Source organism: Somniosus microcephalus, chromosome 16, assembly GCF_052327205.1.
Source record: "Somniosus microcephalus isolate GS21.2 chromosome 16, FLI_Smic_1.0, whole genome shotgun sequence".
In the NCBI taxonomy this organism is placed as follows: Eukaryota; Metazoa; Chordata; class Chondrichthyes; order Squaliformes; family Somniosidae; genus Somniosus; species Somniosus microcephalus.
Genome location: NC_141002.1, coordinates 102,581,685 through 102,609,672, shown reverse-complemented (window position 1 = coordinate 102,609,672; position 27,988 = coordinate 102,581,685). Strand labels below are relative to the sequence as shown.

Sequence of the window (27,988 nt, the reverse complement as noted above, 5' to 3'; positions counted from 1 at the left end):
GGGGGTGATGGGTGAACGGGACTGGGTGCGGGTTAGGACATGGGGCAGTGAGCACAGGGGGTGATGGGTGAGCGTGACTCGGTGCGAGTCAGGACACGGGGCAGTGAGCACGGGGTGATGGGTGAACGGGACTGGGTGTGAGTTAGGACATGGGGCAGTGAGCACAGGGGGTGATGGGTGAACGGGACTGGGTGTGAGTTAGGACACGGGGCAGTGAGCACGGGGTGATGGGTGAACGGGACTTGGTGCGAGTTAGGACACGGGGCGAGTTAGGACACGGGGCAGTGAGCACAGGGGGTGATGGGTGAACGGGACTTGGTGCGAGTCAGGACACGGGGCAGTGAGCACAGGGGGTGATGGGTGAACGGGACTTGGTGCGAGTCAGGACACGGGGCAGTGAGCACAGGGGGTGATGGGTGAACGGGACTGGGTGCGAGTCAGGACACGGGGCAGTGAGCACAGGGGGTGATGGGTGAACGTTACTGGGTGCGAGTCAGGACACGGGGCAGTGAGCACAGGGGGTGATGGGTGAACGGGACTGGGTGCGAGTCAGGACACGGGGCAGTGAGCACAGGGGGTGATGGGTGAACGGGACTGGGTGAGAGTTAGGACACGGGGCAGTGAGCACAGGGGGCGATGGGTGAACGGGACTGGGTGTGAGTTAGGACACGGGGCAGTGAGCACAGGGGGTGATGGGTGAACGGGACTGGGTGCGAGTTAGGACACGCGGCAGTGAGCACAGGGGGCGATGGGTGAACGGGACTGGGTGTGAGTTAGGACACGGGGCAGTGAGCACAGGGGGTGATGGGTGAACGGGACTGGGTATGAGTTAGGACACGGGGCAGCGAGCACAGAGGGTGATGGGTGAACGGGACTTGGTGCGAGTCAGGACACGGGGCAGTGAGCACAGGGGGTGATGGGTGAACGGGACTGGGTGTGAGTTAGGACACGGGGCAGTGAGCACAGGGGGTGATGGGTGAACGGGACTGGGTGTGAGTTAGGACACAGGGCAGTGAGCACAGGGGGTGATGGGTGAACGGGACTGGGTGAGAGTTAGGACACGGGGCAGTGAGCACAGGGGGTGATGGGTGAACGGGACTTGGTGCGAGTTTGGACACGGGGCAGTGAGCACGGGGGGGAGGGGTGAACGGGACTGGGTGTGAGTTAGGACACGGGGCAGTGAGCACAGGGGGTGATGGGTAAACGGGACTCGGTGCGAGTCAGGACACGGGGCAGTGAGCACAGGGGGTGATGGGTGAACGGGACTGGGTGCGAGTCAGGACACGGGGCAGTGAGCACAGGGGGTGATGGGTGAACGGGACTGGGTGTGAGTTAGGACACGGGGCAGTGAGCACAGGAGGTGATGGGTGAACGGGACTGGGTGTGAGTTAGGACACGGGGCAGTGAGCACAGTGGGTGATGGGTGAACAGGACTCGGTGGGAGTCAGGACACGGGGCAGTGAGCACAGGGGGTGATGGGTGAACGGGACTCGGTGGGAGTCAGGACACGGGGCAGTGAGCACAGGAGGTGATGGGTGAACGGGACTCGGTGGGAGTCAGGACACGGGGCAGTGAGCACAGGAGGTGATGGGTGAACGGGACTCGGTGGGAGTCAGGACACGGGGCAGTGAGCACAGGGGGTGATGGGTGAACAGGACTCGGTGGGAGTCAGGACACGGGGCAGTGAGCACAGGAGGTGATGGGTGAACGGGACTGGGTGCGAGTTAGGACACGGGGCAGTGAGCACAGGGGGCGATGGGTGAACGGGACTCGGTGGGAGTCAGGACACGGGGCAGTGAGCACAGGGGGCGATGGGTGAACGGGACTCGGTGTGAGTCAGGACACGGGGCAGCCGAGTTTTGGATGAGCTCAAGTTTATGGAGGGTGAAAGATGGGAAGTCGGCCAGAAGAGCGTTGGAATAGTCAAGTCTAGAGGTAATAAAGGCATGGATGAGGGTCTCAGCGACAGATGAGCTGAGGCAGGGGTGGAGACGGGCGATGTTACGGAGGTGGAAGTAGGTGGTCTTAGTGATGGCAAGGATATGTGGTCGGAAGCTCATCTCGGGGTCAAATATGACACCAAGGTTGAGAACGGTCTGGTTCATCAGACAGTGGCCAGGGAGAGGGATGGAGTCGGTGGCTAGGAAATGGAGTTTGTGGCAGGGACCGGAGACGGTGGCTTCGGTCCTCCCAATATTTAGCAGCAGGAGGCAGATCCAACATGCACATGTTTAAAAAAAATTTAAAACATTTACCACTGCTCTTTGAACATATCAGAAGCAAAAGCCAATTAAAAACTACCCTGTCAATCCGTGCGACCTCGTGGGACTGTAGCACTGACCTTGAATCCAACCGAACGGGAGAGCACAGCAAGAAAGGAAAGCGGGAGAAGAGGAGAAACGAACTCTCGAGCAGCTGGTCGGAAGACGAGAAATGGATAAGGGACGGAACCCTGCCGTTATTGAAGCAGGGACATCTGTTAAAAGAAGGATTCCATGATAAAGTACGCCCGAAATAGCCGGCCCGCTTAACACGTTATAAGCAGAGCCTTTGCAATTGACTACAGTGGTAATGGCGAATGGTTAGCGCCATTTGCCTGATATAGGCGGGTGCCCGTGACAAGCGTGGATGGTGTAAGTGGTGGGGAGTGTACTACACTGAAGTGGCAGCCTAGATTCTGGGGTATAGAAAGGGTCAAAAGGCTTATGCTGTATTAATACACAAGAACGTAAGAATTAGGAGCAGGAGTAGGTCATGCAGCCTCTCGAGCCTGCGCTGCCATTCAATAAGATCATGGCTGATCTTCGACCTCAACTCCACTGTGTAAAGAAATTTCTCCTCATCTCAGTCCTCGATGGCCGGCCCCTCTTTAAAACACCACCATATTCAATCATGCTAAAAGATAACGTAGAGGCGGGATATAATTCTCACGCCAGCCTTTCCCTCACAATTGACCGAGTGAATCCAGTACAGGAATCCGAGCCAAGTGGAAGCTGTATGAAGGCTCCTACTCCGAGACTCCTACAGCTAAACAGCCACGATCCTGCACCGCTTTACTCACTGCACTCTATCTGGATCATGATGAAATAAAATATTTACACAAAAGGAACATTAAATATGAAACTGTTCTGTCTTTTACTCAGCTCCAAAGTTAATACAATGCAAGTCTTAAAATTACAATCATAGGTGTGGAAAGCAGACGTCCCAAGGCACTTCACAGGAGCGTTACCCAAATAAATTTGACACCAAGCCACATAAGGAGATATTAGGACAGGTGACCAAAAGCTTGGTCAAAGAGGAAGGTCTTAAGGAGCGTCTTAAAGGGGCAGAGAGGTTTACGGAGGGGATTCCAGAGCTCAGGGCCCAGGCAGCTGAAGGCAGGGCCACTAATGATGGGGTGATGGAAATGGGGGATGCGCAAGAGGCCAGGATTGGAGGAGCGCAGAGATCTCGGAGGGTTGCAGGGCTGGAGGAGGTTACAGAGATAGGGAGGCGAGGGGCCATGGAGGAATTTTGAAAACAAGGATGAGAATTTTAAAATAGTGGCGTTGCCGGATGGGGAGCCAGTGTAGGTCAGCGAGCACAGGGGGCCAACCCTTCCTCCTCCCCAACCAAACTAAAATCAGAAGCAAAATGCACAAAACTTAAGTAAAGAAAGGTGAAAAAAGAGAGACCCCATCAGGCCCCTCAACGCTCGCCTACTCTGTTAGATAGTGCAACCGCGTGCCCTAGCCTCCCGATCACTGGTGACGATAATCCCTGTGGGGAGGTAACAACAAAAAACCTATGACTAATCCCTGGGAAAGCTCAAGAGAAATTCCTCCCCAAGCCAACAAACCAGGAGTTGATGGGGACTGATCATGCATCAGTAGACTTATTAACTAACCTTGCTCCTGCACAAACCGTGCTGCATTATAACAAAACCATGCAGCGGCTAAAAAACCAGGCCTCTACTCAATTGTTAGAAACACTCTGGGTTACTGCATTATTTAAATAACATTATTTTTTGCCAGTAAATGCAGAAGTAAATGTTATTGCTTGTTAATGGGGGGCGGGGGGGTGTTGGCAAATAAAATACTTTGTATTTTTTTTTTAAACAAAGTGTCCCAATCAAACATTCCCATATATTGTCCCAGTAAAATGCCTTAATTACAACCCCAGAACAATATTCCTCAATACGCCAGAGGGAATTTTTTCACTTCATACTCCGCGCTCCTTATAGCCTCTCCGAGCGTGGTTACCCATTTAGACCCAATAAGGACAAAACAAAAGCAAACCAAGCACTAGGTTTATTTCTAGAGGGATAGAATTGAAAAGTAGAGAAGTTATGTTAAACCTGTATCGAACCTTGGTTAGACCACACTTGGAGTACTGCGTACAGTTCTGGTCGCCATATTATAAAAAGGATATAGAGACACTGGAGAGGGTGCAGAGAAGATTTACAAGGATGATACCAGAAATGCGAGGGTATACATATCAGGAAAGGATGAACAGGCTGGGTCTCTTCTCTTGAAAAGAGAAAGCTGAGGGGTGACCTAATAGAGGTCTTTAAAATTATGAAAAGTTTTGATAGAGTGGATACAGAGAGAATGTTTCCACTTGTGGGGAAGAGCATAACTAGAGGCCATCAATATAAGAGAGTCACCAAGAAATCCAATAGGGAATTCAGGAGAAACTTCTTTACCCAGAGAGTGGCGAGAATGTGGAACTCGCTACCACAGGGAGTGGTTGAGGCGAATAGTACCGATACATTTAAGGGGAGGCTGGATAAACACATGAGGGAGAAAGGAATAGAGGGTTATGCTGATAGATTTAGATGAGGAAAGACGGGAGGAGGCTCGAGTGGAGCATAAACACCGGCACGGACTGGTTGGGCCGAATGGCCTGTTTCGGTGCCGTATATCCTGTGTAATCCTATGTTAAACTAGCACCTTCTGGGCTTCTTTCTGGAAATTGGCTTCCTTCCCCTCAAAGGTGGATCCTCTCCCGCTTAAAACAACGTAACTTGCCCAACTATGGCCCACCCATTCTGCACACCCCCCAACCCCACCCCAAAAAACATGCTGCACCCAGAGCTCCTGCCCTTCCCAAACATGGCATTCCCAATACTCACCCCCAAATATGAGGCATATATGGGGCATGGATTAAAAGTAATTGGTAGGATTAGAGGGGAGTTGGGAAGAACTCCCCCCCCCCCCCGAGGGTGGTGGGGGTCTGGAACTCTCTGCCTGAGAGGGTGGTGGAGGCAAAAACCCTCATCGCTTTTAAAAAGTACTTGGATATGCACCTCAAGTGCCGCAGCCTATAAGCTCTTTTTCAGCCGGCACAGACACGATGGGCTGAACGGCCTCCTTCTGTGCCGTAAATTTCTATGATGCACCCAGAACTCTTTCCCCCTCACCCCCCAAAATGGCATACGCAGTACTCGCCCAAATATGCTGCACCCCACACCCCCAAGAATGGCACAATCGTTCTTTAGGCCTCAGAATTGCCCAAACCTACCGTTTCATTGCATGGGCACAACTGACCTTCAGTAACGGCAGGACACTGATTGCACACTGTTCATCACCATTCGAGACTCGTCAGATACTGACACAGTCCGTGTCCATATGCAGCAAGACCTGGACAACATTCAGACTTGGGCTGACAAGTGGCAAGTAACATTCGCACCACACAAGTGCCAGGCAATGACCATCTCCAACAAGCGAGACTCTAACCATCTCCCCTTGACATTCAATGGCATTACCATCGCTGAATCCCCCACTATCAACATCCTGGGGGTTACCATTGATCAGAAACTGAACTGGACCAGCCATATAAATACTGTGGCTACAAGAGCAGGCCAGGGGCTGGGAATTCTGCGGCGAGTGTCTCACCTCCTCACTCCCCAAAGCCTTTCCACCATCTACAAGGCACAAGTCAGGAGTGTGATGGAATACTCTCCACTTGCCTGGATGAGTGCAGCTCCAACAACACTCAAGAAGCTCGACACCATTCAGGATAAAGTAGCCCGCTTGATTGGCACCCTATCCACCACCTTCAACATTCACTCCCTCCACCACCGGCGCACTGTGGCTGCAGTGTGTACCATCTACAAGATGCACTGCAGCAACTCGCCAAAGCTCCTTCAACAGCACCTTCCAAACCCTTCTAAATGCAGGCCTAGCCAGCCAGCGATGCCCACATCCCATCAATGAATATAAAAAAAAAAGGACCAACAGGTCACACACGATTAGAAAAGGGTAACTGAACAATGTGAGACATCACATGAATAGCGATCAGCAATGCACGGCATGTCGCAGCTCATTTGAAGCGATGTTCGAGGCTCTGCCTTGAGCCGAGCATCTATCAAACAAAAAATAGCTCCCCAGCAATGGGGAATACCATAGATTCCTGTCGTAATCCACCATTCCCAGTGAGACATCCTCCAGTTCATAACTCCGATTACAGCAGGTTTTCCACATGAAGTCATCTTTTGTCTTGCTTTCATTTTTAATCTGAATGTCAAATGTAATTCCTAATTTTATTTATATTTATCCATATGAAGTCATCTTTTGGAAACTTGGTTCTGCTCTAATTGTGCACCACAACCACAACTTAATTATACTGCAATAGGTCAACACATGATCTTCAACAATAACAGACTATACCATTTAAAACAAATCAGCTGGGGTTTAAACTATTTCACCAGTGTTCTTGAAATAAGTTAAATCGTCTTACAGTGCAGGGATATACTGTGTTGAACATAAGAAATAGGAGCAGGAGTCGGCCATACAGCCCCTCGAGCATGCTCCGCCATTCAATAAGATCATGGCTGATCTTTGACCTCAACTCCACTTTCCCGCACTATCACCATATCCCTCGATTCCCCTAGAGTCCAAAAATCTATAGATCTCAGCCTTGAATATACTCATCGACTGAGCATCCACAGCCCTCTGGCGTAGAGAATTTCAAAGATTCACAACCCTCAGTGAAAAAATTCCTCCTCATCTTGGTCTTAAATTGCTGGCCCCTTATCCTGAGACTATGCCCTCTGGTTCTAGACTTTCAGCATCTACCCTGTCAATCCCCCATAGTGCTGACAATGATTGCAGTAACATGCACTTGATCAGAGTGCACTGGCTGGAACTCCACTGGGCTTCAAGTTGGATTCTGGGAGCTGGCGCCTGGTGTTTTTGTACAGACTTGTCTTACCTGGGTCTACAAGCATGCTGCCGATGTACAGAGAACCGATTCAACTGCTGGGCTCTCGGAATCAGACCTTAAAGCACATTTACATTGTTGCTTTAAAGTCAGGGTCTGGGTGCCTGGTACTCGTGAGCCAGGTCCCAGCATTTACACTGTTAAACCCTGTGGACCAGAGGCAGACATGTTTTTTTTAATTCATTGATGGGATGTGGGCGTCGCTGGCTAGGCCTGCATTTATTGCCCATCCCTAATTGCCCTTGAGAAGATGGTGGTGAGCCGCCTGCTTGAACCGCTGCAGTCCATATGGTGTAGGTACACCCACAATGCTGTTAGGAAGGGAGTGCCAGGATTTTGGCCCAGCGACAGTGAAGGAACGGCGATACAGATCCAAGTCAGGATGGTGTGTGGCTTGGAGGGGAACTTGTAGGTGGTGATGTTCCCATGCGTCTGCTGCCCTTGTCCTTCTAAGTGGTAGAGGTCGCAGGTTTGGAAGGTGCTGTTGAGGGAGCCTTGGCGAGTTGCTGCAGTGCATCTTGTAGATGGTACACACTGCAGCCACAGTGCGCCGGTGGTGGAGGGAGTGAATGTTGAAGGTGGTGGATGGGGTGCCAATCAAGCGGGCTGCTTTGTCCTGGATGGTGTCGAGCTTCTTGAGTGTTGTTGGAGCTGCACTCATCCAGGCAAGTGGAGAGTATTCCATCACACTCATGACTTGTGCCTTGTAGATGGTGGAAAGGCTTTGGGGAGTCAGGAGGTGAGACACTCGCCGCAAAATTCCCAGCCTCTGGCCTGCTCTTCTTTTACATGTGGGAAACTGGAGATAACAGCATGGATATTGCACTCTCAGAGTCGGACTTAAAGGATCAACATGAAATAAAGCACCGTGACACACTGTTCTACTCCTGTACACTAGCAGCGAGGAATGAGAATGTAAAAAGTTTCTATGCTGAACGGGGGAGAGGGGTAATGAACCTTGCTGGACATACATTTCCTACTGTTTGATAAACCACCATATCATGGAGCCTCACAGATCACATGATCGTCCCATTTAGGATTTAGCCACCAATGACGCAACATTATAAAAGATGTAATAGCAGAGCACTTGGAAAACAGTGACAGGATCGGACAAAGTCAACATGCTGTGAGGAGGATGCCGAGAAACTCCAGTATGATTTGGACAGGTTGGGTGACTGGGCAGATGCATGGCAGATGCAGTATAATGTGGATAAATGCGAGGTTATCCACTTTGGTGGCAAAAACAGGAAGGCAGATTATTATCTGAACGGCAATAGATTGGGAGAAGGGGAAGTGCAACGAGACCTGGGTGTCCTTGTGCACCAGTCGCTGAAGGTAAGCATGCAGGTGCAGCAGGCGGTTAAGAAGGCAAATGGTATGTTGGCCTTTGTAGCGAGAGGATTAGAGTACAGGAACAAGGACGGCTTGCTGCAGTTGTACAGGGCCTTGGTGAGACCACACCTTGAGTATTGTGTGCAGTTTTGGTCGCTTTATCTGAGGAAGGATGTTCTTGCCATGGAGGGAGTGCAGCGAAGATTCACCAGACTGATACCTGGGATGGCAGGAATGACGTATGAGGAGAGAGTGGGTCGATTGGGCTTATACTCACTGGAGTTTAGAAGAATGAGAGGGGATCTCATTGAAACTTATAAAATTCTAACAGGACTAGACAGACTAGATGCAGGAAGGATGTTCCCGATGGCGGGGGAGTCCAGAACCAGGGGGCACAGTCTAAAGATAAGGGGTAAGCCATTTAGGACTGAGATGAGGAGGAATTTCTTCACCCAGAGTGGTGAACCTGTGGAATTCTCTACCACAGAAGGCAGTTGAGGCCAATTCATTAAATATATTCAAGAAGGAGTTGGATATATTTCTTAAGGCTAAAGGGATCAAGGGATATGGGGAGAAGGCAGGGACAGGGTACTGAGCTTGGATGATCAGCCATGATCTCATTGAATGGTGGAGCAGGCTCAAGGGGCCGAATGGCCTATCCCTGCTCCTATCTTCTATGTTTCTATGTAACAGCATTAAAGAACAGCCCCAAACCTCCAGGTCGATGCGATTCAAATGGGACAAACCAACAAATAAGAGGCAAGAGCAAAGAGTGGCTGGAGTCATACCTGACACAAAGGAAGATAGTCATGGTTGTTGGAGGCCAATCATCACAGCACCAGGACATTGCTGGAGGAATTCCTCAGGGAAGCATCTTCAGCTGCTCCATCAGTGACCTTTCCTCCCTCATACAGTCATGAGTCGGGGCTCCATTCGCAACTCTTCTGATAATGAAGCAGACTATGCCAGGGTACAGCTGGACCTGGACAACATCCAAGCTTGGGCTGACAATTTGGCAGATAACATTCACGACACACAAGTTCCAGGTTAATGACCATCTCGAAAGAGAGAAAGTCAAGGAAGGCCATCTCCTCCAACGGCACCACTATGGCCATGTTTCCCACTATTAACATCACCACTGACCACAAGCTTAACTGGACCAACGCTATGGCTGCAAGAGCAAGGTGGAGGCTGGGTACTCTGCAAGGAATGGCTCACCACCCAACCCCCTCAAAACCTCTCTACCATCTGCAGGCTCAAGTCGCTGGAACAAGATCCTGGAACTCCCCTACCCAACAGCATTGTGGGAGTACCTTCACCACACGGACTGTGGCAGTTCAAGAAGGCCCACCACCACCTTCTCAAGGGCAACTAGGGATGGGTGACAAATACCGGCTTTTCTAGCGACGCCCACGTCCCCAAGAATGAATTGTTAAAGAGTCACGATGGAATACTCACTGTTGACCTGAATGGGTGCAGCCCAACACCATCCACGTGGGAGCAGTTTGCTTGCTTGGTGCCCCTGAACTCAGTACCCACCCCCTCTATCAGCAGCGCACTGTGGCTGCAGTGCGTACGATCCACAGATGCACCGCAGCAACTCACCAAGGTTACTTAGACAGCACCTCCCACTCCTGTGACCTCTGCCACCGAGAAGGACAGCAGCAGCAATGCCGTGGGAACACCAGTCACACACAGTCCTCACTTGGACGTATATCGGCCGTTCCTTCATCGTTGCTGGATCAATAGCGGAATTCTTTACCTAACGCACATCGCCATCACCACACAGACTGCAGGGGCTCATGAAGACTCACCACCACCTTCTCAAGGGCATATCGGGATGGGCAATAAATGCTGGCCTTGCCAGTGTCACCCACACCCCAAGAACAAAATAAATGGGCTTTGTGAAGCTTATTACTGGGGTTTACAGGCTGCAAATGGTCCACAGGTCATAATTTGGACACAATATAGAAGGCAAACAGCTTGCACTTTAATCAGCTTGAACTCTCCCAGTCCAGTCCAGTCCAATATGGAATCAGTGTATTTGGATACTGGAGCCAGCGAGAGTCCCTTTACAAACCAGCGAGGTGCTGCTCTTGAAGCTTGTATTCCACTAATGTTGGAGTCTAACAGTTATTATTCAATTACCCACCTGGGTATTGTTCGAGACCGGTGTACTTTGGACAATTACCCCCAACAATGTGATTGAGCTATATTTTGCAAACTTCCCATCTTGTCTTCAACTGATCATGGCATGAACTGTACAATCCCTCATGTGTTCGCAGAATCATACAGCACAGGAGGCGGCCAATCAGCCCATTGTGCCTGTGCCGGCTCTTTGAAAGAACTCTCCAATTAGCCCCCTCTTTCCCCCATCGCCCTGCAAATAGGTCCTTTTCAAATATATACCCAATTCCCTTTGGAAAGTTATTATTGAATCTGCTTCCACCACCCTTTCAGGCAGTTCAGATGATCATAACCCACTGCGCAAAAGTAATTTCTCGTCTCCCCTCTGGTTCTTTACTTCGTCCAATGAATAATCAATTCCTTACCTCAGGAGGGGACGGCTGCTGCTGGTTTGCTGCTGTGACAGAGGATGGACCATTCGCAATATTTTGGCCCTGGTTTGTCACCTCTAGCTTGGCATCTTCCAGACCAGGTATTGAAGAAAGCTGCAATCCACAAAAAGACAAAGAGGTTGGGTAAAACTCCCAACACGTGCAATTCTCCCGCTTAATAAAGCTACAAGTCATGAAGCATTTCCCATCTTTTACGTCCACCTGAGGGGGCAGACGGGACCTCGGTTTAAAGTCTTATCCGAAAGACAGCACCTCCGACAGTGCAGCACTCCCTCAGTACTGCCCCTCCGACAGTGCGGGGCTCCCTCAGTACTGCCCCTCCGACAGTGCAGCACTCCCTCAGTACTGCCCCTCCGACAGCGCGGGGCTCCCTCAGTACTGCCCCTCCGACAGTGCAGCACTTCACTCCCTCAGTACTGCCCCTCCGACAGTGCGGGGCTCCCTCAGTACTGCCTCTCCGACAGTGCGGCGCTCCCTCAGTACTGCCCCTCCCGACAGTGCGGCGCTCCTTCAGTACTGCACTGGGTGAGTCAGCCTGGATTATGTGCTTAACCTCTGGAGTGGAACTTGCAACCCATGATCGTCTGACTCAACAATGCCAAAGTAAAGTCCATTCTGAACTGCAGTGACCCAATGTTCAATAGATTCGTCAGGCCACTTACTAACTGCTGGAGAAAAGTACAACGTGCCAAACTGTCAAATTAACTTCACTTTACAGCCTTCCGGACTCAACATCGAGTTCAACAATTTCAGATCATAACCTCCGCTCGCATTTTTTCCAGACAGCGGGTGCTGGTAATGATTCAGCTGTTGTCATTCATACCTCCTCCAAACCCATCTTTTGTTTCTTTACTTGTCCCATTACCACCCCCTTTGCTTTGTACAATCCCTTTTGTCATTTAATCTCTCCTGCCTTCCACCCCATCACAGACCTTCCATTTTGTTCTTTCATCCCCTCCCTCTTTTTCCTTGCCTCTGAACTTGCTTAAAACCGGTTATATAAAGGTCATCGACCTGAAACGCTAACTCTCTTTCTCTCTCCACAGATGCTGCCTGACCTGTTAACTGTTTCCAGCATTTTGTTTTTATTTCAGGTTTCCAGCATCTGCCGTGTTTCGCTTTTAAATTAACTTCATAGTTGGCTTATATATGCCACAGATCAGTCAATGAATGCGCTGCTACTTGCTGTTGTTTCTCACCTTGGAGTTAGACCACTCAATGAGTTTTACAGGCCCATCACTGGGAGGACCTACTGAGCCAGTCGAAACAGCTTTGCAAAACCCACTGTCCGTGAACCAGAAAAACACCGATCTTCATCTATGGAACATTTATACAGTAACACTTAAAGACTTGCATTTCTGTAGCACCTTTCACAACCTCAGGCGTTCCCCAAAGCGCTTCACAGTCCACAGAATACTGTTGGAGGGTAGTCACTGTTGTAATGTAGGAAGTGCAGCAGCTAATTTGTGCACACCAAGCTCCCACACACAGCAATAAGATAAATGGCCAACTAAACTATTTTTGGTGGTGTTGGTTGATGGATAAATGTTGCCCAGGACACCAGGAGAATTCCCTCGCTCTTTTTTGAATAGTGCCATGGGATCTTTTGCACCCACCTAGTCAGAGAGTTATACAGCACAGAAAGAGGCCCTTCAGCCCATCGTGTCCACGCCGGCCATCAAGCCCTGTCTATTCTAATCCCATTTTTCAGCACTTGGTCCGTAGCCTTGTATGCTATGGTGTTTCAAGTGCTCATCTAAATGCTTCTTGAATGTTGTGAGGGTTCCTGCCTCTACCACCCTTTCAGGCAGTGAGTTCCAGATTCCAACTACCCTCTGGGTGAAAAAGCTTTACCTCAAATCCCCTCTAAACCTCCTGCCCCTTACCTTGAAACTATGCCCCCTGGTTATTGACCCATCTACTAAGGGGAGAAGTTCCTTTCTATCTACCCTATCTATGCCCCTCATAATTTTGTACAGCTCAATCAGGTCCCCCCTCAGCCTTCTCTGCTCTAAGGAAAACAACCCCAGCCTGTCCAGTCTCTCTTCTTGCTGAAGCGCTCCAGCCCAGGTAACATCCTGGTGAATCTCCTCTGCACCCTCTCCAATGCAATCACATCCCTCCGATAGTGTGGCGACCAGAACTGCACACAGTATTCCAGCTGTGGCCTAACTAGTGTTTTGTACAGCTCCATCATAACCTCCCTGCTCTTATATTCTATGCCTCGGCTAATGAAGGCAAGTATCCCATATGCCTTTTTAACCACCTTATCTACCTGTCCTGCTGCCTTCAGGGATCTATGTACATGCACACCAAGGTCCCCATTCATTGTGTATTCCCTTGCCTTGCTAGTCCTACCAAAATGCATCACCTCATGCTTTTCAGGGTTAAATTCCATTTGCCACTGCTCTGCCCAACCCATCTATATCGTCCTGTAGCCTAAGCCTTCCCTTCTCGCTACTTACCACTCCACCAATTTTCGTGTCATCTGCGAACTTACTGATCATACCTCCTACATTCATATCTAAATCATTAATGTACACTACAAACAGCAAAGGACCCAGCACCGATCCCTGCGGTACACCACTGGAAAAAGGCTTCCAGTCACAAAAACAACCTTCGACCATCACCCTCTGCCTCCTGCCACTAAGCCAATTTTGGATCCAATGTGCCAAATTGCCCTGGATCCCATGAGCTCTTACCTCCTTGACCAGTCTCCCATGCGGGACTTTGTCAAAAGCTTTACTGAAGTCCATGTAGACTACATCCACTGCACTACCCTCATCCACACACCTAGTCACCCCCTCGAAAAATTCAATCAAATTGGTTAGACATGATCTCCCCCTGACAATGCCATGCTGACTATCCTTGATTAATCCTTGCCTCTCCAAGTGGAGACTAATTCTGTCCCTCAGAATTTTTTCCAATAATTTCCCTACCACTGATGTTAGGCTCACTGGCCTGTAATTCCCTGGTTTATCCCTACTACCCTTCTTGAATAATGGTACTACGTTAGCTGTCCTCTGGCACCTCCCCTGTGGCCAGAGAGGTTCTGAAAATTTGTGTCAGAGCCCCTGCAATCTCCTCCCTTGCCTCACACAGCAGCCTGGGATACATCTCATCTGGGCCTGGGGATTTATCCACTTTTAAGCCCGTTAAAACCGCTAGTACCTCCTCCCTCTCAATACTAATTTGTTCAAGTATATCACAATCCCCCTGCCTGATTTCTATGCCTACATCGTCCTTCTCCATAGTGAACACAGATGCAAAATATTCATTTAAAACCTCACCCACATCTTCCGGCTCTACACACAGATTGTCACTTTGATCCCTAATGGGCCCTACTCTTTCCCTGGTTATCCTCTTGCCCTTAATATACTTATAAAACACCTTGGGATTTTCCTTTATTTTGCCTGCCAGTGTTTTTTCCTGCCCCCTCTTCGCTCTCCTAATTTCTTTTTTAAGTACCCCCCTGCACTTTCTATGCTCCTCTAGGGCTTCCACTATTTTTAGTCTTTTGTATCTGCCAAAAGCCTCCCTTTTTTTCCTAATCCATTCTTGTATATCCCTTGACATCCAGGGTTCCCTGGGCTTGTTGGTCCCACCCTTGACCTTTACAGGAACATGTTGGCGTTGTACTCTCTCTATTTCCGTTCTGAATGACTCCCACTGCTGTGATGTGGATTTTCCTACAAGTAGCTGATCCCAGTCCACTTTATCATATTAAAATCGGCGAGGGGGGGGGGGGGGGGACCGGGCGAGAGGGGGGGGGGGGACCGGGCGAGAGGGGGGAGGGGGCCGGGCGAGAGAGGGGAGGGGACCGGGCGAGAGAGGGGGGGGGGACCGGGCGAGAGAGGGGGGGGGGGACCGGGCGAGAGAGGGGGGGGGGACCGGGCGAGAGAGGGGGGGGGGACCGGGCGAGAGAGGGGGGGGGGGGGACCGGGCGAGAGAGGGGGGGGGGACCGGGCGAGAGAGGGGGGGGGGACCGGGCGAGGGGGGGGGGGGGGACCGGGCGAGAGAGGGGGGGGGGGGACCGGGCGAGAGGGGGGGGGGGGGGACCGGGCGAGGGGGGGGGGGGGGGACCGGGCGAGGGGGGGGGGGGGGGACCGGGCGAGGGGGGGGGGGGGACCGGGCGAGAGGGGGGGGGGGGACCGGGCGAGAGGGGGGGGGGGGGACCGGGCGAGAGGGGGGGGGGGGACCGGGCGAGAGGGGGGGGGGGGACCGGGCGAGAGGGGGGGGGGGGGACCGGGCGAGAGGGGGGGGGGGGGACCGGGCGAGAGGGGGGGGGGGGGACCGGGCGAGAGGGGGGGGGGGGACCGGGCGAGAGGGGGGGGGGGGACCGGGCGAGAGGGGGGGGGGGGACCGGGCGAGAGGGGGGGGGGGGACCGGGCGAGAGGGGGGGGGGGACCGGGCGAGAGGGGGGGGGGGGGACCGGGCGAGAGGGGGGGGGGGGACCGGGCGAGAGGGGGGGGGGGGGACCGGGCGAGAGGGGGGGGGGGGGACCGGGCGAGAGGGGGGGGGGGACCGGGCGAGAGGGGGGGGGGGACCGGGCGAGAGGGGGGGGGGGGACCGGGCGAGAGGGGGGGGGGGACCGGGCGAGAGGGGGGGGGGGGGACCGGGCGAGAGAGGGGGGGATAAAAACACAAAAGAAAAGCAGATTTTCCTACGATTTCTTTTTGCTGCATCATTGCAGTGTGTAACGACTATATTAATTCTGCAGCTTGACTGTCATAATTCCGGCTGGCTGGCTTCTTTTAAATGAGAGAAGTTTTCCCATCGACAGATGGCAATACTGGTATCTCGGGGACCGCTGGAGCTTCATCATAAACTATTACAAGTCTTGAGCATCATTACTCTTTCAACAATTAAACAGCTGACAAGAACAGTAATGAGTTATAATATCCTTTTACAGCCCATTTGTAATATACAACCCATTGTTAATTTTTTTCAAATATTTTCACCGATATATTAAAATCTGGTGTACAATGTAACTCCCTGTACAGAGAAAGATGACTTAGAAAGTATTTACAGCACAGATACAGGTCACTTGGCCCAACCGGTCCGTGCCAGTGTTTATGCTCCACACGAGCCTCCTCTCACCCCATTAACATAACCTTCTATTCCTTTCTCCCTCCTGTGTTTATCTAGCTTCCCCTTAAATGTATCGATACTATTCACCTCAACCACTCCCTGTGGCAGCGAGTTCCACATTCTCGCCACTCTCTGAATTCCCTATTGGATTTATTAATGATTCTTAGCTCAGGTCTCACCCGCAAGTGGAAACAACTTCTCTACGTCGACCCTATCAAACCCTTTCATAACTTTAATGACCTCTAACAGGTCATCCCTCGGTCTTCTCTTTTCTAGAGAAAAGAGTCCCAGCCTGTTCAGTCTTTCCTGATGGTCATAACTTATCAGTTCTGGTATCATTCATAGAATCAGAGAATGGCCGCCTTCCGTGCTGTAACCATTCGGCCCGTCGAGGCCGTGCCGGCTCTCTGCAAGAGCACTTCAGCTAGTCCCGCTCCCCCGCCCTTTCCCCGTAACCCTGCAAATTTTTTTACTTATCCAACTCCCTTTTGAAAGCCGTGTTGAATCTGCCTCCACCGCCACCTCCCTTTCAGGTCGTGCATTCCAGATCCTAACCACTCGCTGGGTAAAAAAGCTTTTTCTTATGTCGCCTTTGGTTCTTTTGCCAGGAAGGAATGACGTCACAGGACTGCAGGCAGGTGATTGGTGGGTGAGTATTAGTGCTTTATTCTCTCTAACATAACTAGATAAACTAATTAATATAACTATAAATAATCATGTGAATAAAGACTTTAAGAGCAAGAGAAGCAGCCGGAGATAAAGATAGCTCTGACTTTTAGTTTTGAGATTATTTTGGCACGTTAGTTAATAGCTTATTAAAGAGAGACATGGCAGCTCAGTCCTGCGGAATGCACATCCTGTGCCATGTGGGAAATCCAGGACGCTTCCCATGTCCTGGACAACCACGTGTGCAGGAAGTGTCGTCAGCTGGAGGAGCTCGAGCTCCGGGTTTCAGCAGCAGCTGGCGTCACTGCGGTGCATCCGCGAGGCTGAGAGCTACGTGGATAGCATGTTTCAGGAGGTGGTCACCTTCAGCATAAGAGTGTGCAGGCAGAGAGGGAATGGGTGACCGTCAGACGGACGAGGAGGACCAGGCAGGTAGTGCATAAGAACATAAGACGTAGGAGCAGCAGTAGGTCATTTGGCCCCTAAAGCCTGCTCCGCCATTCAATAAGATCATGGCTGATCTGATCTTGGCCTCAACGCCATTTCCCTGTCCGCTCCCCATAACCCTCGACTCCCTTACCTTTCAAAAATCTGTCTATCTCCACCTTAAATATATTCAATAACCCAGCCTCCACAGCTCTCTGGGGAAGAGAATTCCAAAGATTCACGACCCTCAGAGAAGAAATTCCTCCTCATTTCCGATTTAAATGAGTGCCCCCTTATTCTGAAATTATGCCCCCTAGATCTAGATTCCCCCACGAGGGGAAACATCCTCTCTGCATCGACCCTGTCAAGCCCCTTCAGAATCTTAGATGTTTCAATAAGGTCCCCTCATTCTTCTAAACTACAATGAGTATAGGCCCAACCTGCTCAACCTTTCTTCATAAGACAACCCCCTCATCTCAGGAATCAACCTTGTGAACCTTCTCTGAACTGCCTCCAATGCAAGTATATCCTTCCTTAAATAAGGAGACCAAAACTGTACGCAGTACTCCAGGTGTGGTCTCACCAACGCCCTGTACAGTTGTAGCAAGACTTCCCTACTTTTATACTAAAATTTTTTTGAGGATGTAACTGGTAGAATAGATAAGGGAGAACCAGTGGATGTGGTGTATTTGGACTTTCAGAAGGCTTTCGATAAGGTCCCGCATAAGAGATTAGCGTGTAAAGTTAAGGCACATGGGATTGGGGGCAAGGTACTGACTTGGATAGAGAACTGGTTGGCAGACAGGAAGCAAAGAGTTGGAATAAATGGGTCTTTTTCCGAGTGGCAGGCAGTGACTAGTGGGGTACCGCAGGGATCGGTGCTAGGACCCCAGCTATTCACTATATTAATGATCTAGACAAGGGAACTAGATGTAATATCTCCAAGTTTGCAGACGACACAAAGCTGGGTGGGCGTGTGCTGTGAGGAGGATGCCGAGAAACTCCAGGATGATTTGGACAGGTTGGACGATTGGACAGAAGCATGGCAGATGCAATATAATGTGGATAAATGCGAGGTTATCCACTTTGGTGGCAAAAACAGGAAGGCAGATTATTATCTGAACAGCAATAGATTGGGAGAAGGGGAAGTGCAACGAGACCTGGGTGTCCTTGTGCACCAGTCGCTGAAGGTAAGCATGCAGGTGCAGCAGGCGGTTAAGAAGGCAAATGGTATGTTGGCCTTCGTAGCGAGGGGGTTCGAGTACAGGAACAAGGATGTCTTGCTGCAGTTGTACAGGGCCTTGGTGAGACCACACCTTGAGTATTGTGTGCATTTTACTCGCCTTATCTGAGGAAGGATGTTCTTGCCATGGAGGGAGTGCAGCAAAGATTCACCAGACTGATACCTGGGATGGCAGGAATGACGTATGAGGAGAGATTGGGTCGACTGGGCTTATACTCGCTGGAGTTTAGAAGAATGAGAGGGGATCTCATTGAAACATAAAATTCTGACAGGACTGGACAGACTAGATGCAGGAAGGATGTTCCCGATGGTCGGGGAGTCCAGAACCAGGGGTCACAGTCTAAGGATAAGGGGTAAGCCACTTAGGACAGAAATGAGGAGGAATTTCTTCACCCAGAGAGTGGTGAACCTGTGGAATTCTCTACCACAGAAGGCAGTAGAGGACAATTCATTAAATATATTCAAGAAGGAGTTGGATATATTTCTTAAGGCTAAAGGGATCAAGGGGTATGGGGAGAAAGCAGGGACCAGGTACTGAATTTGAATGGTCAGCCATGATCGCATTGAATGGCGGAGCAGGCTCGAGGGGCCGAATGGCCTACTCCTGCTCCTATCTTCTATGCTTCTATGCAGCAGTGATACCCGCCCTGCTGTATGCCTCAGAGACATGGACCATGTACAGCAGGCACCTCAAAGCATTGGCGAGGTACCACCAATGCTGCCTCTGCAAGATCCTGCAAATCCATTGGCAGGATAGGCGCACCGACGTCAGTGTTCTTGCTCAGGCCAACATCCCCAGCATCGAAGCTTTGACCACGCTCGATCAGCTCCGATGGACGGGTCACATTGTCTGCATGCCCAATACGAGACTCCCAAAACAAGCGCTCTACTCGGAGCTCCGAGACGGCAAGAGAGCCCCAGGTGGGCAGAGGAAACGCTTCAAGGACACCCTCAAAGCCTCCTTGAAAAAGTGCAACATCCCCACCAACACCTGGGAATCCCTGGCCCAAGACCGCACAAAATGGAGGAGAAGCATCTGGGAAGGCGCCAAACACCTCGAGTCTCTTCGCCGGGAGCAAGCGGAAGCCAAGCGCAGGCAGCGCAAGGAGCGCACATCAACCCAAACACCCCACCCACCCGCCCCTTCAACCACCGTCTGCCCCACCTGTGACAGAGACTGTAGGTCCCGCATTGGACTAATCAGTCACCTGCGAACTCATTTTTAATGTGGAAGCAAGTCATCCTCAGTTCCGAGGGACTGCCTAAGAAGGAGAAGAGGAGATAAGTCACCAGGACCAGATGGGATGCGCAAGAGGCCAGAATTGGAGCAGCACAGAGATCTCGGAGGGTTTGTAGGCAACATTCCCTATAATTTCATACTGAGCCAGACAAGGAGATATTAGGACAGGTCAATGAGGTAGGTTTTAAGGAGCATCTTAAAGGAGGAAAGAGAGGTAGAGAGGTTTAGGGAGGGAATTCCAGAGCTTGGGGCCTAGGCAACTGAAGGCACGGCCGCCAATGGTGGGGCGATGGAAATTGGGGATGCTCAAGAGGCCAGAATTGGAGGCGTGCAGAGATCTCGGATGGTTGTAGGTTAGAGATAGGGAGGGCCGAGACCATGGAGGGAATTAAAAACAAAAATTATAATTTTAAAATTGAGGCTTTGCTTACCCGGGAGCCAATGTAGGTCAGCAAGCAATGGGTGAATTCGACATGAATGAAATGATGAATGAAAGGAGTAGTTGAGGCGAATAGCAGAGATAAATTGAAGGGGAAGCTAGATAAACACAGAGGAAGAAAGGAATAGAAGGATATGTTGATGGGGTGAGATGAAGAGGGGTGGGAGGAGGCTCGTGTGGAGCAGAAACACCGGCACGGATCAGTTGAGCCGAATGGACTGTTTCTGGGCTGTAATGCTTTGTAACAACCCCAGAAAAAGCCACCAGTAAATGTCAGACAAATTTGAAACCCCACAAGATATTTTCAAATCACTTGGAGCAAATGGGGTGTGATGGGAGACAGACTGTCGCGAGACCAAGTCTGTCAGCACACGCGTTTTGGCCTTCACCCATCGATCTGTTACTAACGTTTTATGTTTCACACCCCACTACACGGTGGCATGAAGGATAGGCGGGTTCGACAACACGCAGCCCCATCTGCTGTCACTGTACACTGGCGATGCATCAGTTATATGGCATACGAGGTGAAATTCTGAGACCCCTCCTAGCCACAGTCAACCCCTGCTCACCTTTGCCTCCAGAATATTGAGAGTTGTTTCAATTTGCTGGATACGAAGAGAAAGATTAGCCAGTTTCTGAAAGAGAGAGAAAAGAATAACCTTGGCATATAAATAGAAACTTGCAAAAACACACAGGTTTTACATATGATCAAAAATGCACTGGCATTTATTGAACACTGGAGAATTTTAGCGATGAGGAAAGATTGGATAGGCTGGGGTTGTTTTCTTTGGAACCGAAGAGGCTGAGGGGAGACTTAATTGAGGTGTATAAAGTTATGAGGGGCCTAGATAGGAAGGGCCTATTTCCCTGAGCGAGGGTATAGATTTAAAGTAATTGGTCGGAGGTTTAGAGGGGAGTTGAGGAGAACTTTTTTCACCCAGAGGGCGGTGGGGGTCTGGAACTCACTGCCTGAAAGGGTGGCAGAGGCAGAGACCCTCATCACATTTAAAAAGTACTTGGATATGCACTTGAAGTGCGGTAACCTACAGGGCTACGGAACAAGAGCTGGAAAGTGGGATTAGGCTGGAGAGCTCTTTGTCGGCCGGTTCAGACACGATGGGCCGAATGGCCTCCTTCTGTGCCGTAAATTTCTATGATTGTACCTCATCGCACCTCTCAAACATCACAAAGTGCGTAACAATCAATAAATTACTTCTGAAATGAAATGACTGATGTATAGGTTAATAGAGCAGCTATTTTGCACCCAAGAAAACAACAATCTGAGTAAGGACCAGCTAATCAGTCTAAGTGGTCGGGAGAGTGGGGAGAGGGAAAGAGGGTGTGTTTTTGACCAGGAAACCAAAAACTCCCCGTTGTCAAAATAGTGCCGTGGGAACATCCACCTGATCCACCAGAACAGGCAGACAGGGCCCTGGTTTAACATCTTATCCAAAGGATGCAAGGCCAGTCTATGCAGCACTCGCTCAGTACTGCACTTAGTGTCAGCCTGGATTAAGTGCTCAAAGTCCTCGAGTGGGACTTGAACTCACAACCTTCTGACTCAGGCAAAAGTGCTACCCAAGAACCTGGCTGACACTCTAGTGTTTTAAACTTCGACCTGAAGTCTGGCAATCCAGCCCACAAGGCCCTGCTAACTCAATCCTATTAGCAATTTATTCCCCATTCGCTGTGCTTTTTTATTCGTTCCTGGGACGTGGGTGTCACTGGCAATGCCAGCATTTATTGCCCATCCCTAATTACCCTCGAGAAGGTGGTGGTGAGCCGCCTTCTTGAACTGCTGCAGTCCGTGTGGTGAAGGTGCTCCCACAGTGCTGTTAGGTTGGGAGTTCCAGGATTTTGACCCAGTGACGATGAAGGAACGGCGATATACTTCTAAGTCAGGATGATAGAAACATAGAAGATAGGAGCAGAAGTAGGCCATTCGGCCCCTCGAGCCCGCTCCACCATTTAATGAGATCATGGCTGATCATCCAAATTCAGTACCCTGTCCCTGCCTTCTCCCCATACCCCTTGATCCCTTTAGCCTTAAGAAATATATCCAACTCCTTCTTGAATATATTTAATGAATTGGCCTCAATGGCCTTGTGTGGTAGAGAATTCCACAGGTGTAAGGTTCGCAAAATTCTACAGATTCCCCCAAACCAAGAGGAGGAGAGATTGTGGACTGTTTTACAGAATATTGGGCCAAAAAGGGCATGTACGGGCTTGTGAGAAAGGCTGGGACAGGAATGTGGGATCGACCTCTGCAAAGAACAGTTTTGGATATTCGAGGTAGCCAGACTGTCTGGGAGAAACAGTAAACGAAACTCAGCCCCTATCCAAGAATTTACATTCAAACAATAAATCAATGAAGAACCAGCCTTACATAAGATCCAAGACCCATTAAAAACATGCATAAAACAAATCCATCCAGCCAACCTGCACAGAATTTCAAGGCCTTACAGGAAATCTAAGATTAGAAGACAATCGAACAACAGATTAACCACTCAGAGAGACATCCAAAACCACGTCACACACTTCAACCAATTTTGAAGCAATCCCGAAACCAGCTAAATCAACGGGACCAATCAATGTTAACGAGCCCGCCCAAAATCTAACAATGAACTGAGACTGATTTGGCGGGCAGATAAGCAGGCCTCAATTAGTATAAACGAAAGCCCTGTGTCCACAAGAAATCAGTTCGATGGGTTCGAACAGTTCGAGAAGTACAAGATCAAGCGTAGTCACACCCCAGTAATGGGGCGGTGATGGTCACCCCCAGCTATGGGGCTGCGTAAAAGAAAAAACACCCTTAATTAAGGGGCAAAAAAAAAGTACAGTTCAGCAGAAGGAGTTCAACAGAAACAGTTCAACCAGTTCGAGAAGAAAGGAGAGACCCATCGTTCAAGTTTAAAACACCATCGAAACTCGGCGGTTTCAGAAGCAAGCATCTGGAAGCAGTTCTCTCTCTCTCGAAGAAGAAGAACACATCATCGGACATCTCTGCGGCACCAAGGGCCCCACGAAACCAGCAACCAAATATTACCAGAAGCCAACCAGGTAATGCTGGGCCACCGCGACCAACAAGAAATCAACTTGGAAGAAACCGAAGATCTGCAAGTTTTTCCCACTCTACAAACTATTCCTGCGTTTGGTGAGCATTTCCTGGTCCTCTGGAATCCAACCTAGTTAGTGTAGTGGGATTGGGAGGGGTGAAGTATTTTGTCTATTGTCATTCTCCCTCGCATATTCCGAAGTGTTCCCCCTTTTAGAGTGATAAGATTATTGTGTTGTGTATATTTTCTTGTCTCAAATAAAAACCAAAGTTCTTGTATCAAATTCAGTTGTTTGCTGCAATTTCATTACAACCCCCAAATAAGTCCAGGTCTAGAACCGAGGGAGTGGGAGCGATTCGAACCGCTCAGGGAGTCAGAGGCAAAGCTGACCACACACACCACCCCTTAGACAGGTTCACCACTCTCGGTGAAGAAATTCCTCCTCATCTCTGTCCTAAATGGCTTACCCCTTATCTTTAGACTGTGACCCCTGGTTCTGGACTCCCCCGCCATCGGGAACATCCTTCCTGCATCTAGTCTGTCCAGTCCTGTTAGAATTTTATAAGTTTCGATGAGATCCCCTCTCATTCGTCTAAACTCCAGCAAGTATAAGCCCAATCGACCCAATCTCTCCTCATACGTCATTCCTGCCATCCCAGGTAACAGCCTGGTGAATCTTCGCTGCACTCCTTCCATGGCAAGAACATCCTTCCTCAGATAAGGCGACCAAAACTGCACACAATACTCAAGGTGTGGTCTCACCAAGGCCCTGTACAACTGCAGCAACACATCCTTGCTCCTGTACTCGAATCTCTCGCTATGAAGGCCAACATACCATTTGCCTTCTTAACCACCTGCTGCACCTGCATGCTTACCTTTAGCGACTGGTGCACAAGGACACCCAGGTCTCGTTGCACTTCCCCTTCTCCCAATCTATTGCTGTTCAGATAATAATCTGCCTTCCTGTTTTTGCCACCAAAGTGGATAACCTCGCATTTATCCACATTATACTGCATCTGCCATGCATCTGCCCAATCACCCAACCTGTCCAAATCATACTGGAGTTTCTCAGCACCTCCTCACAGCACACACGCCCACCCAGCTTTGTGTCGTCTGCAAACTTGGAGATATTACATCTAGTTCCCTCATCTAGATCATTAATATATATTGTGAATAGCTGGGGTCCTAGCACCGATCCCTGCGGTACCCCACTAGTCACTGCCTACCACTTGGAAAAAGAGCCGTTTATTCCAACTCTTTGCTTCCTGTCTGCCAGCCAGTTCTCTATCCAAGTCAATACCGAGAACTGGCTGGCAGACAGGAAGCAAAGAGTTGGAATAAACGGCTCTTTTTCCTGAGTAGCAGGATGTGTGAGACTTGGAGGGGAACTTGGAGGTGGTGGTGTTTTTGGCTGGCACAGGGACGATGGGCCTCCTTCACTCTCCTCTAATCCTTCTGCCCTTGTCCTTCTAGGTTTGGGAGGTGTTGTCGAAGAAGCCTTGGCGAGTTGCTGCAGTGCATCTTGTAGATGGTACACACTGCAGTCACGGTGCGCCGGTGGTGGAGGGAGTGAATGTTTAAGGTGGTAGATGGGGTGGCAATCAAGTGGGCTGCTTTGTCCTGGATGGTGTTGAGTTTTTTTTTTAGTGTTGTTGGAGCTGCACTCATCCCAGGCAAGTGGAGAGTATTCCATTGCACTCCTTGCACCTTGTAGATGGTGGAAAGGCTAGGTGCAAGAGGTTAACTTGTTTTTAGTGCTGTTGCTTCACTTGAGGATAAATCCTAAATCAGACCATCAGATTTACAGATAGAGATAGTCACAAATGAACGGGAGCGCAGCGTGTAGCTGTAGGACACAAGTAGGTGGCTTACTGTCAAAACTGAGGGGAACCAGTGCCGTAACCTGAATATGGAGCCCAGCAACTGGGGAGAACCAAGGACACGCAGCCTAAACTCATATTATTAACCCCACATGGTCAACTTTGCCATGTACTTTTCAAAAAAAAGTGAAAGCAGAAACATCATCCAGGTATACTGTGTTACATAGTTCTGTAGAATATGCAAATTATACACTAGGCAGCAGACAGGGAAAGCATCTCTAGTTAGTGAGTGAATGTATCAGAAGCAAAGCAGGAGAAATTTTATGAAGTACCTCTTCACAAACTGTTGAAAACCGATTCAAAAACCGGACAGTGTGTGCAATAAACTGGTTGAGGAATGCCACAGTCCTCTTCTGTTGGATGGCTGGAACCTGCAGTGAAGAATCCAAAATTAATCTAACATTTTGGAAAGACAATTCAAGGGACTTTCTAGTATAACATGCCAAAAAAAACCGCGCATTTATCGTTCACTTGTAACAGAACAAGATATTCCAAAATGCTTCAGTTAGTGGTGCAGACCCAGGAAGGAAGAGGAAGGAGATAGAGGAAGGATATTAAGGAAGGTTCTGAAAGCACAGTCCATGAGGAGCAAGTAAACATCTGCACTTAAAAATAACATCCCCAAATTAAGCAACCTACCCTAAAAAAAATAACAGCGACTATTGATAACACGGCCAACCTGCATTATTGATAATGTCACAGTGATGAATAACATTGCACGGTTTAGGGTTAGTGGTTGGGGTTAACGATTAGGGGCTTGGGACTGTGATTAAAGTTAGGGACTGGGGGTTGGTGTTTGGGGATTGAGTTTAAGGTTAGGGGCTAGAGGTTTGGGGTTAAGATTAGGGACGACACTGGAGGTTAGGTGCTGGGGGCGGGGGGGTTCAGGCTGGGGGCGCAGGTTGGGGGCAGGGGGCTCAGGCTGGGGGCGCAGGCTAGGGGCTGGGGGTGCAGGCTGGGGGTGCGGGCTGGGGGTTCAGGCTGGGGGTGGGGGCTGGGGGTGCAGGCTGGGGATTCAGGCTGGGGGTGCGGGCTGGGGGTGCAGACTAGGGGCTGGGGTGCAGGCTGGGGGTTAAACTTAGGGGCTGGGTACTACACTAGAGGCTAGGGACTAGAGGCGAGGGAATAAGGTTAGAGGTTAGGGGGATACTGGTTAAGGTTTGGAAACCACTATTGATAGCGCCGAATCAAAACAGTAAAGAACCGGGAGCGGCCGCTCGGGGTCCTCGTGCCCGTGCCCCGGCCCCGATCCCTCTCCCCCGGGCCTCCCACTCACCCGGGTCAGGTCGATCCCGGAGCCCACCAGCGGCAGCCCATCCGCGTCCATCGCTCACACCGGAAACCGCGCAACACCCGCCCTCTGACCCGGAAACAGAATGCCTGACAACCCGCATAGCAACCAGTGATAGTGAACACTCATAGTGAATAATCAGTGCTAGTGAACACACAGTGAATAATCAGTGATAGTGAACACTCACAGTGAATAATCAGTGATAGTGAACACACAGTAAATAATCAGTGATAGTAAACACTGACAGTGAATAATCAGTGATAGTGAACACACAGTGAATAATCGGTGATAGTGAACACTCACAGTGAATAATCAGTGATAGTGACTACTGACAGTGAATAATCGGTGATAGTGAACACTCACAGTAAATAATCAGTGATAGTAAACACTGACAGTGAATAATCAGTGATAGTAAACACTGACTGAATAATCAGTGATAGTGAACACTCAGTGAATAATCAGAGATACTGAACACTCAGTAAATAATCAGTGATAGTGAACACTCACAGTGAATAATCAGTGATAGTGAACACTCAGTGAATAATCAGTGATAGTGAACACTGACTGAATAATCAGTGATAGTGAACAGTCACAGTGAATAATCAGTGATACTGAACACTGACAGTGAATAACCAGTGATAGTGAACACTCAGTGAATAATTAGTGATAGTGAACACTCAGTGAATAATCAGAGATACTGAACACTCAGTGAATAATCAGTGATAGTGAACACTCACAGTGAATAATCAGTGATAGTGAACACTCAGTGAATAATCAGTGATAGTGAACACTGACTGAATAATTAGTGATAGTGAACACTCACAGTGTATAATAAATGATAGTGAACACTCACTGAATAATCAATGATATTGAACACTCATAGTGAATAATCAGTGATAGTGAACACTGACAGTGAATAATCAGTGATAGTGAACACTGACAGTGAATAATCAGTGATAGTGAACACTCACAGTGAATAATCAGTGATAGTGAACACTGACAGTGAATAATCAGTGATAGCGAACACAGTGAATAATCGGTGATAGTGAACACTCACAGTGAATAATCAGTTATAGTAAACACTGACAGTGAATAATCAGTGATAGTGAACACTCAGTGAATAATCAGAGATACTGAACACTCAGTAAATAATCAGTGATAGTGAACACTCATAGTGAATAATCAGTGATAGTGAACACTCACAGTGAATAATCAGTGATAGTGAACACTGACAGTGAATAATTAGTGATAGTGAACACTCACAGTGTATAATAAATGATAGTGAACACTCACTGAATAATCAATGATATTGAACACTCATAGTGAATAATCAGTGATAGTGAACACTGACAGTGAATAATCAGCGATAGTGAACGCTGACAGTGAATAATCAGTGACAGTGAACACTCACAGTGAATAATCAGTGATAGTGAACACTCAGTGAATAATCAGTGATAGTGAACATTCACAGTGAATAATCAGTGATACTGAACACTGACAGTGAATAACCAGTGATAGTGAACACTGACAGTGAATAATCAG

At 49.5% G+C, this 27,988-nt stretch overlaps 1 protein-coding gene across 1 annotated transcript in view; it reads right to left on the bottom strand.

The window, feature by feature from the left end:
- Positions 1 to 26,538, bottom strand: part of washc3 (WASH complex subunit 3) — a 55,468-nt gene extending 28,930 nt beyond the window's left edge. The window contains exons 1-4 of the mRNA XM_086009600.1: positions 26,432 to 26,538; positions 25,428 to 25,526; positions 20,789 to 20,854; positions 11,088 to 11,207 (exon numbers count right to left, since the gene is read on the bottom strand). Of these exons, the coding sequence (XP_085865726.1) occupies positions 11,088 to 11,207; positions 20,789 to 20,854; positions 25,428 to 25,526; positions 26,432 to 26,482 (336 nt within the window). The 5' untranslated portion in view covers positions 26,483 to 26,538. The remainder of the gene's footprint in view (positions 1 to 11,087; positions 11,208 to 20,788; positions 20,855 to 25,427; positions 25,527 to 26,431) is intronic.
- Positions 26,539 to 27,988: the final 1,450 nt, after the last annotated feature.